The sequence below is a fragment of the Pocillopora damicornis genome, chromosome 5, assembly GCF_964200805.1.
Source record: "Pocillopora damicornis chromosome 5, jaPocDami1.2, whole genome shotgun sequence".
Classification (NCBI taxonomy): domain Eukaryota; kingdom Metazoa; phylum Cnidaria; class Anthozoa; order Scleractinia; family Pocilloporidae; genus Pocillopora; species Pocillopora damicornis.
In genome coordinates this window covers 14732617-14743616 of record NC_142674.1, presented here as the reverse complement: position 1 = coordinate 14743616, position 11000 = coordinate 14732617, and the positions used below count along the sequence as shown (strand labels likewise).

At 39.8% G+C, this 11000-nt stretch overlaps 1 protein-coding gene across 2 annotated transcripts; it reads right to left on the bottom strand.

The window, feature by feature from the left end:
- Positions 1 to 1055: 1055 nt before the first annotated feature.
- Positions 1056 to 7758, bottom strand: LOC149045533 (uncharacterized). Of its 2 annotated transcripts, XM_089208217.1 has the most exons (7): positions 7294 to 7758; positions 6918 to 6992; positions 6077 to 6177; positions 5724 to 5792; positions 4982 to 5501; positions 2456 to 4445; positions 1056 to 2005 (listed from the first exon to the last, which is right to left on the bottom strand). In XM_089208217.1, exons 1-5 carry the CDS (start codon positions 7297 to 7299, stop codon positions 5162 to 5164), a joined length of 591 nt encoding a protein of 196 aa, XP_089064343.1. In that variant the 5' UTR covers positions 7300 to 7758; the 3' UTR covers positions 1056 to 2005; positions 2456 to 4445; positions 4982 to 5161. The 2 variants fall into 2 exon arrangements, with proteins under 2 accessions (XP_089064343.1, XP_089064342.1); XM_089208216.1 differs by lacking the exons at positions 5724 to 5792; positions 6077 to 6177; positions 6918 to 6992; positions 7294 to 7758 and having other exon boundaries at positions 4982 to 5166.
- Positions 7759 to 11000: the final 3242 nt, after the last annotated feature.

The window sequence follows — 11000 nt, the reverse complement described above, 5'->3', positions numbered from 1 at the left end:
GATTTTATCTGTTTCGCAAACAAAGGAGTTGATCACCCACACCGGAAATAGCGACCAGGCATTCCTCGCGACTCCCGTACGCTTGTTTTCCAATTTGCCTGGGCCGCTGCCAATCACTTCTTGTGCAAAAACCTACGTAATCTGCTAGGTGGAAGTACAGTGGCTACTGTTGCTTACCGATATTTTCCGTCGGCAAAACGTAGAAGTCAGTAAATGTGACCGATTCTGCCCGGAAAATTTTATTGTCTGGAGCTTGGATATGTCAGGAGAGTTTCATTGACAGCTGGATTAATTACACCCCATGTTGTGAAACCATTATGAAGACATCGCGCTTTCCTTCGCTTTTTTTGTCACATACAAAAAAGGGAACGTGAGGCAACTGAAAGATGATTCATGCTAACCCGTCGGTATCACTTAGCACTGGCACAAGTCGACCTAACAGGCACACGTATAACTTAATAGTGGAGGATCGAAAACAGGAATGGAATTGGTGATATTTTCAATGACAATTATAGTCCAGTGTTTAAGTGCCAGTTTCGCATTCGCATGACAAAAGATTAAAGAAACGCTACGGCCTAGCGCAAAAATGTTGACATACAAATAGTCAGTCGAAAAGCCGCTCAAAATAATTTGTATGATTCAATGAACACTCCATAAATCAGTAGCAGTTACCAGTATGTCAACTTCCCACCCCTCCCTGCGTACTAGTACTTCTTTCTCCACTAGTAGCAACAGTCTGCCTTTGGGTATACAGTATGTAATTATCAAATTTATCTATCTTCCTTTTGTCATTCATCTTATCAGACAAGATCACGAAATTTCCGTTCCTTAGCACTTAACTTAGCAGCACATAGAATTCACGAGCGCTCTTGCAATTTTAACGTTTATACCTTTACTACATAAAATCACTGTTGGTACAATCGTACAAAGCAATCTTTTCTCTTTTCAGAGACACAGTTTTCTCTTTTCAGATACAATGAACACACACTTAAGTGTGATGTCACGCATTCCAATTCGTACATTGATGATCAAAACAGCACAACTTCAGCACTGGGTAATTTTTCAAATAACATTTTCGCCTTTAATAGCTTAAGGGCACACATTTTCTTTCATATGGCCTCTGCATTGATTCATTAAATTCACACAAGTGCAAATTACAGAATTAACTTTTTCGAAAATAACATATTTCTAATTTACAAAGGAATCATTTCCCTTTCGCAAATTACCGATCCGATTAAATTAATCTCACAAATAACACGTTTTCATTTTGTTCCGTTTCGCAAATATTACAGTAAGCCCTCTCAGAGACAATGAAAAAACGACTTCGACATTTCGCAAAGACTCGAGAGAATACTTTCCAATTTCTGAAACAGTCAGAGTTCGATAAGTGTTTGCTAACTGCAGGCCAAATCAAAATATTATGCACTGATAGGAAAAACCAAATTGTACAAATAAGGTTTTAAGTGTGCGGGCTGTGCGGAAATGGACAACGGTAACTTTTCTGTCTACACATGTTATAGCACCTTTTGTTGTAATTGTATGTCATCAAACAAAACAGTGACAGTCACATATTAATAAATGGTGAGAATTTATCATTTCCTGAATTTGGCATTTTTTCCCCCATATGTACTCTAGAGACCTAGCTCTTTCTGTATATGATTTTGATGAACTTCGAGTAATTCACGCTTAACTGCCGCCGAAATGATCACCAAGAAGGGAATAAATTGGGGCTGCAGTTTTTGGACGCACTCAACCTTACAATGAAAGTATACGTTTCCTAATCGTCCAGTCTTTTGCTCTCCATTCTGCCAATAGGCCCGTCTGGTACTTGATATTATGACGAGGTCTTCTGGTGGGTTGGGAATAAAAAAGTCTTCACCACGCCTTAGTTTCAAGACACCCTTACACCCTTACACCTTCTCACCAGAGGGCTGCATCTTTTAAGAAGGCTTAACTGGAAACTACCTTCTTGAACTGCCGGCGTTGATGTGTTGGGGCTATTATTCTGCAGATAGAATAAAATTAATGGCATTTTAGTTAACAGCCAAGATTAGTCGGTGGCTGCGTGGGAATTATGCAACGAGCCGACGGTCTCGCCAGATGCTAAATCCTTATAAACCTTATGTCCTGCAGGCCATTTCTACAAATGAAAGGTTCTGTGATTAGGAGGACTGTTTTTTTCGACTTGCCGCGCATTATCACTACAAGCTTTATTTGATAGAGTTTTTATTTCGTTCAACCCAATTAGCTAACCAGTTAGTGAAATAGAACGACTTGCACAGAGCTAACATATAGCGGGACTTTACCATGATCATAGTCGATATAAAAAAATCAAACGGTTGGCAGCATAATCACACAAAAAAATGTGAAACCTTTCACCGATCTAAAACCCGAGATAACAGAATCACGCATTACACCCTGTATTATGTGAATGATCCTTACAATATATACATACCTGAGGCTCTTCTATGTCTTTTTGTGTTGTTGTCTTCTCTGCTTCCTTCTCTGTGCCTCTGTTTCCTGAGGATCTTACTAAAGTCGACGCCGGATTCGATGATGATTGGTCAGTTGGAGAGGTGTTAGTGTAACTCTCCACAACTTCCTCTCTTTTTTTATTTGTAGCACCTTTCCTTCTTTGTGTTGTCTTGGTCTTTTTTGACCCACGTCCAGGAGGGAGGTCCATGTGAATCAAGGCATCCACGTTAGGAGGCCTTTGGTTCGTTGTCTTGTAACAATGAACGAACTCAGTCAATGAACGACCCATTTCAGCCACAGCTAAGGTATGAGCACAAATGTCATACGCTTTAAAATCGATACAAGTGCCGCTGCACACATAATATGTTCCACGTCGCGCGGTACGTTTCTTGCAAACTGCATACGATGGAGCATCAATTGCCTCGTTTGCCACATAACGTGGCAAATTGTCCCCTCTTCCAGGATCGGGATGGATATTTTCTTCTTTGCGCGCCAAAATCAACGATGCACGATGGTACATACGTGCAAGAATACTGAAGGGAACCCGGATAATGCCAAAATCTTCTAGAGGCAAACTCAATGGTGACATTGTGTCCGCTTCATTTGTGTTTTCCAGGTCGATAGGAATTATGTCAACTGTCTTTACCGGGAGATTGTGAAATTTTTTGAGCGCCGCTTCTTGTTGCGCTCTCGTCTTCCTTTAAAAGACAGACTCCTTCATTCCCTCTTCCTCGTAATTTTTGTCCATTTTTAGCTCTCCGAGCCAATAAATGCTAAATCCTCTTCTGTTCTCTGTCTTTTCACCACCGTCTGCAGCAACCTGGCAAATTCGGGAATAGAAAGCTTCCTTTTCCTTGTAAGTTGTTTCTCTCTTTGTAGAACCGAGTTCATATATTCATTTCCGTTCTGATCGTATACACCTGGTGGCCAGCCTAGACCAGCCATGGATCTCAATTCAGCTGTCATCGTTTGCCTTATAATTTCCGCTTTGTACTTACAAAAGTAAGTAACAAAGCGCTCTGAGAGTGGGTGTAAGGAAAGCCACTCCTCCTTCATTTTTTTCCAGATTGGTCACGAACTGAGCGTGGCTTTCCGAGTCTATAAGACCAGGAACCCTCTTACAACCAATATCTCCTCCGAAGATGTCACTTAGAATGACTTCTGATGGTTTGCCCCGTATTCCAAGTTCGTTCATTTTTGACACTATGTTTTCTTTCATATGCAGGTCACAGAGTAAATGCTGGGCATAAGGGGAGAGGTCTACCGAAACCCTCACCCAATGCCTTTTCTCCGTCAGTACCATATACTAGAACATTTTGGGTTTTTGCATTTAGCTTTATCATGGTAGACGAGAGCTCGTAATATCTGGATGGTTCTTTTTTGTGGTGAACTAGGGTTGGTCCGGACTGGATTCTTGTCTTCTTTGGTTCGGAGAAGGAGATGCCTGTATGTAGTAAGAGTCACATAATAGTCTCCAAAAATTGAAAATGGGATCGACTCCTAAAATACTGAACTGGCTAGGATTTGTGCAAAATCTTTCCACGTCCTTAAGTTGCTGGTCAGTGGTTAGGACAACACAAGGATCTGACGAGGTCTCTACTTTACGGACGAAGGCGTTCTCTTTGTCTCTGTTTCCTTGCTTCGCATGTCTATCAGCTCGAGTGTAGAATCCCCAGGTTGCTCTTCCATGGTTTTTTTAATGTTCTTTATCTGTTGTACATTTCTGGCATGGCTAGCTGCGTTTATAAAGTTTGAAATTGTTCCCTTTTCTTCGATACTCTTGAAAAACACCGTCTTGGGAGGGTCAGATTTCGCGGGCTCTTTTAACCGCTCCATGGTAGTATGCGAAGTGCGGTAATACTCTTTGGAAAGACTTTTAGAATTTCCATGTGGTTTAACTTTAACTTCGTGTTCATTATCATCAAAAACATATTTCAGAAGAGCAAAACCGTGAATCGTTCCGTTGGAATCTGAAAAAGGAGAAGATGAAAATTAATAAAGGTTTTGATATTTGAATGCACTTGGTAACCAGATGTTGTGCACTGGTGTGATATGATGTATTGATTAAAACCCCCTTTTGCTGGTCAGATTTGTTACATTATGACTAATGAGGACGTAAATTTTTTTACGGTGAGGTTTTGAAGATGGACGTTTTTCACTCGAATATAGAAAAATTTTGTTTTGTTTTGTTTTTGTCAATAATTTTGTTTCCTATTTTTGGCCACACACCACTTTTCGGAGCACGCCATAGTTTACTTATTTCACTTGAGTAGTTTGACCTTTGGTTTGAATTGACCTTCTCTTTCTTCGGAAGCTTTTTTCATGATCCATGTTACAAATGTCTTACTAACCTCAACTGTTTATTCATTGTGGCAGGAACCTCTCAAACTGAGGCCTTGTCGTAATGACCTCGTTATCGCTAGGTTAATACCGCTAGGCCTCCACTCAAAGTTTGAGATTTTTCTATAAGGACCTCACTGTTATTTATTTGTTAAAATAGTCTTACCTGTCAGATAAATGAAAATCCTTTGCAAATCGGGGGAGGATTAATTCCTGTAGAAGCTTCTCGTACATTTATAGACCTGTGCCTCATGATCATCATATTCTGATTGGGAAGCCTTACGAACAGGATTCCTCTTGTTGGAAGCACGGTAGTATCATACTATATACTATATAGTATATGATACTATAATACATCGCTGTTTCGTTCCAGTTGGATTCCATGCACCAAGGTCGTCGCCAGAACATTTTCAAAGTGCTTTATATGTGGGGCAGATATTTCCACCACAAAGACAGAATTTTCGGAGACAGCGGAAGGAACAGCACGTGCAATAAGTTCTCGAGGCGGATGGAAGAGGATATCTACCACTTTCCTGGAAGCCAAACCCGAAAGCAATCCCTTTCGGTAGATGGGAAACATTGGGTCGTCGTTCAAGTAATCAGTTCCTTGTTCGTCTTCACTGCTATCGGTGGAGTCGTTCAACTGGTGTGTCAGCACTTTCTTATTTACCTTTTCAGCCACATTTCTATGGAAGACAGTAAAAGAATTTCATAGGTTTCTCAAACGCCACAGCGGGAGAGCAAAATTCTCTAACGTTTCGTGCAAGGTGTGGTGGTCGCTCACAGACATCGTTTTGAAATAATCAGACAATTAAAATATACCCTTCAGAGTTAATTGTTCGTAAACGCGTTCAATGACTTCACTGTTACTACGGAAATTTTATGATATATATATTTGAGTGACTCACTTTTCTGATGCAAAGACTGGTTTGAAAAGGCACTCATCGCTGTCGCCCGTCTCAATATCCACACACACCCTTGATAAGAAAAAAAAATCAGACTGATTTATTATTAGGTATGATTGTTTGAATTGTATGAAATAATTTAAATACTCCAGTCGAAAGTCGAGAGCAGTATTCTTGATTGCAACTTTTGTTAATTGAAAGTTCAGGTCGCATTGGCCACCGGAAAACTTGCTCGAGCAAACGACCGTCGAGTTTCGATTAATACAAGCACTGAAAAAAGCCCATTCTCTTGATAATAAAATATATTGTACGGAAACGTAAAGGAGGGCACCAATAATATTGGCAACCAGTGTTACCTTTTGACTGGCGAATCAATGAGCGTCAAGTTTACTTTCTCAACCACAGCGGTTTTCTCATGAGGTATTTTGCCTGTAGTCTTGTCACAGTTGTCATCATGCTAGAAGAGAATATGACCTCAAATTCAGGAAACAAGCACTAGCAGAGGACCCAACCAATTTTCTTTTTTGCAAGAGGCCTACTTCTCTATACGGGAATCAACCTAAAGAGAGAACTGAGGACTCCTCTTCACAGTGCATGTTGCGTTTTATAAATCAAATCATTTTATACTACACTCCCGGGATTTTCTACCAATCAAATATTTTTCCAAGTTAATTTAACTTAAAAACCCTCTGCTTCCAGATACTAAAAAGTGTATTTTTAACAGATGAACTGAAGCGCGTGACTAATATAGCAGTACAGGCTTAAATGGGGTAACATTGGCCCATTGTAAGCCGTCGAATGCCAAAAGATTCAAACTTCAATTTTCAGGATTCAAAGTTCCAAATTACGTGACAAAAATTTGATTTTTGTCGCCCGTGAAAATAGATCCTTCTCACGTGCTCTTATTTTCACGATCGTGATCGGAGCGCGAGATCTGGCCATCTACGCAAGCCTTGGTTTTCGCGTCAACAGTCCACTTAAACAATTCAAGTTCTGTCAAGTAAAATTTTGACAACGATAAGAACATTTTACCATTAAAACAATCCCCAAGAACAGGAGACTCAGCGGTTACCTCTGCATCACAACGAATAACGTCGCAAATTGCTCATAACATTTCCTATATGGTTTGTGCCATTTCACTGAAAGGTTCGTGCCAACTTGCACAAGTTATTTTAAACGCAGCCCGAAAATACTTACCCGAACACGCTTGTTCTCCTTTTTGTACTTGCAGCAGAATCTCGAAGTGGGTTCTTCATCGCCTGAACTATCCACCTACACAAGCAGACTACTTGTCATTTTTTAATTAACAGACTGAAAAAGCCATCCTTAGCCCAACAGATTGCCCTTCCCTGGATTTGCCCTTAAATAACATGTCATTCTCCATGTCAACACCCTAAGAAATATATAGAGAACAGTATGCATGTATAATATGCATACTAACGTTAAGGCGTAAATTTTTCTAACTAAAAAGGAAATTTAGACGAATGGCACCTTAAACTGAGGGGGATTTGCAAATAACCTTTTAGAGTTTGACTGTTAAAGAGATACGTTGGACATAATAAAGACACTTCACCTCCATTAAGCGCCTTCATAATTTTCTGGTATGATCCCATTTCTTCTGGGCCAACAAGAACGACACTCAGACCCTCCCTGCTTGCTCTAGCTGTCCGTCTACTGCGGTGAATGTAAAGCTGTCAACGAACACAGAGAAAGAATTTAGGAACGCAGAATCACATAAGATGGTTGCGCTAAAGTTAATACTTACATTGTGGTTACATTACACAACAGTTCATTATTAAATGAGATACAACTGAGAACGATAAACAATAACAAACTACTCCTCTCATATAAACTGCATTTGAACAGAGTCAATTTTTTTCCTAAATCAAAACTCATTAACTGAAATGAATTATGTTTTGATTTCGGTAGGTGAACCTCACACATTAACTCAAATCGGAAACAAAACAAAGATTTAGAAAATGAAGTTTTAGAAATAACTAAATATATGCAATTAAATAAATTTAGAGGTAAATAAAGAATTCAGGCGTCAACGGCGTTCCAACTTTGCTATCCACATTCTGGTTGAGCTTCTCTTACAGTTGAGACTTGTAGCCCACACCTTGGTCAACGCGCATGGTTGGTTGAAGCAGTGTGACTTCTGAAGCCTTTTGTCAAGGTAGAGTTTCGCGGAGAATGAAAGCACTGCCGCCAAAAAGCAATCGCTCCCGTTCCCGCCTGCCGCACAGGCTAACCAACAGCACAAGCTAACCAACCGTACACACATACTTACACGTACTTACATCAAGGTCCTTCGGAACTTGATAGTGAATCACATGCTCAACAGCTGGTATGTCCAAACCTCTCGCGGCCACATCTGTAGCCAGAAGTAAGCCACTCGCACTTTGCTTAAATTTAACAGGCAAGAAAAGAATCAGCCAAAATTTCATTGGCTGGTGTGAGTCCTATCTAGCTTTAAATATTCTCTGAGGGAGGAGAGGGGCGGGTTTTAATCAGTCAAGGCGATCCAGTTATAGTCTATCAAAAAAGGAAATTCCATTGGTCGGTTAGTTCGTAAACTATACTCACTGTTTTGATGAAAAAAAAATAGTAATAAGATCAGGATGATTCTGATCCAAGGCCACACAGCACGCGTGTCGCCCAGTGTTTTGCGCAAAGCAAGTTGCGCAGTAAAGAACGTGAAAGACGCAACAGGAAAATTGCACGTTGTCTACAAAATTAGGTTCCTAATAGTTGCTTGGTTTTGTTGAGTTTTTTGTTTGGTTTTTTTTGTTCTGGTTTTTGTTTATTTCGTTTGTTTCATTGTTTTTTGTATTTTTGTCTTTTCCATCCCACTCAGTTTTCACCCGGCCTGTCTAAATTCTTTAATCTTTGCCTTTGTTGCATGCTGGCGTGCAGAACCCACGGCTTAAAGTCCAGGAGCCTACACAAAGAGCCCAGTCTCCTCATGCAGTCTACAGTTTTGGAGAAAACCAAAGTACGGCCTGGGTACTGGGAAAGGAAATAGTAGAGATAAAGGTCCTAATAAATCTGAATGACGTGATTTTTACAACAACTGTATGTTTCGTAGTTCTCCTTCGATTTCACTTGGTACACCTCTGTAGCTCCGTGGATCATGTTTCCCAGACAATGTGGTGTACATGAAGATGCATTTGGCTCAAACCAACAATAAAAAGTAATAAAAATTGTATCCTGGATCTTGAAGAGTTTCGCTTCCTTGTTAGCTCAACTATTACAAACCTCTTCAATTGCACATGAGATCTTTGCTTCTGTCAGGGTTTCTACGGTTCCTCTCTTGTTGGTGACATCGATAATTTTACAACTGTTCTTCTGCAGCCCAACTTTGTCCATCAGCGACACTAAATATGTTACAAAGGCAACAAAGGCAAAGATTTGAGAATTTAGACAGGCCGGGTGAAAACTGAGTGAGTTGGTCATTCCAGATTATCCTGAAGATTTAAATCAAAAGACAATACTATGTCGCTTTTTTTTTCCCCGCAAGCCAAACTTCTAGAGAAAACCAAAAAGAAGCTTCTGTTCTTAGATATACATAATTGTGCATGTATGGGTAAAGACTGAAAAAATGCATGAGCCCTTGGGACAATGCAGTCTGTTGTCTTCAAAAAATTTTGGACAAACTGCTCTCAAAATGATTTCAATCAATTCCTGTATTTCCATGTAGTTCTTGTGGTGAGTGTTGTTGTTGTTGTTGTTTTCTTTTTGTTTGTTTGTTTCTTTTTTCATTTAATGTATGACTGGCAATTATCTTAGTTTTGATTCTCATGTCCAATACACCCAATCTGACTCAGGAGACAAGTCATTCCATTTGAGTCAGGTTGAGGATTATTATTAAGCGTCTTGAAAATCGACTTGTAGTAAGACATTTCCACCTTAAGAGGCACGGTTTATTCAGATTTCCAGTATCACAAGATGACTTAACCACTAATTAACTTCTGGTGGGTCGATTTGTGAACGACTCAACCCAATTTGGATGTATTGGACAACCCTCAACATTTAATTATTAAAGATAAGTTATAATAAAAAATAAATAAACAAAATAATTTAAAAAGATAATTTTTCCCAATTTCTCGTAAAATACAAGGGTAATTTCACCACGTGCTTGAAGTGAATCTTACATTTGTATCTTCTAAATTTAACTATGCGGTATGTTTTAAAGCACTTTAAGCAATTCACCTCCTACAGCGGCCATTCTTTTATTTTCTTCTTCTGAGCTGGTCCACCTGCACCAATTCCTGCTAGCTCTTCTGGATGATAATCTTCCATGACTTCAAGGGACATAAATCCATCCATTTCGCCCGCAAAGAACGAAGGATTGTCCAATTTTACTGGTTCCCATTTTCGCTTCTTCCCTTTCGAATTCTTCTCTGTCACTATGGAGCAATGAACAAAGAGCTTTAATTGAGAAACTGAATCTAAACGTTTTTTTTAAATAACAAACAACCGTTTTGGTTTATCCCTAGAGAATTAATAAAAACACTCTCACGTCGTCTGCCATTGTGGATTAGCCGCCAGAGAAGGACTGGATAAGAAATTGTACTGCGCGCATATTCAAACGAGAGTCATGCGCTGATTTATTGCTACATGACTTTTCTCCCTTCGCCGAGTTCACTGAAACCTTTGTGAAACGTGAATGAAAAGACTAACATGGCGAAAGAACACCGTACATTCAAAGAGAAGTGCATTTATATTGAGCGCTTAAACGAAAACTCGTTTCTTATCAAGAAAGGCTTTGTCCCAAACATGAAGGTAAGTGAACGCGCGCCAAACATCAGATCGGAAGCTCAACTCCAGCTGAGTAGCGTGCGCGTCAAAATACACGTCTAACGATGTCATACTTGAGAATGTTCATAATAAGCTATGGGCATCGAAATAAATTCCCTTACACCTGTCATATCCGTCAAAGTAATTTCCTTCTTTGAAATAAGTTTTGTTACAAGGAAAATTGTTTCTGGGACAACTGGGCCCAGGAACCTTTTCTGCCCACGTTATGATCAAATCCCCGTCCCCTGCCCCCCTCCACGTCTCTCATGTCAGAACTATTTTCTTTTATTTGTTTGTTTGTTTCAATCAGTGAATTCACGAACTAAAGTCAAACCTGTCTTAGGTGGCACCGTATTGAGCACTTGCACTGTAGTAGACGCCATATTCCCGTGGGTGACTGCTTAATACAAGGTTGACTGAACTGGACAAATAAATTTTGTCCTCACTTCCTCCATCAAACCCAGATTATACCCATTATTG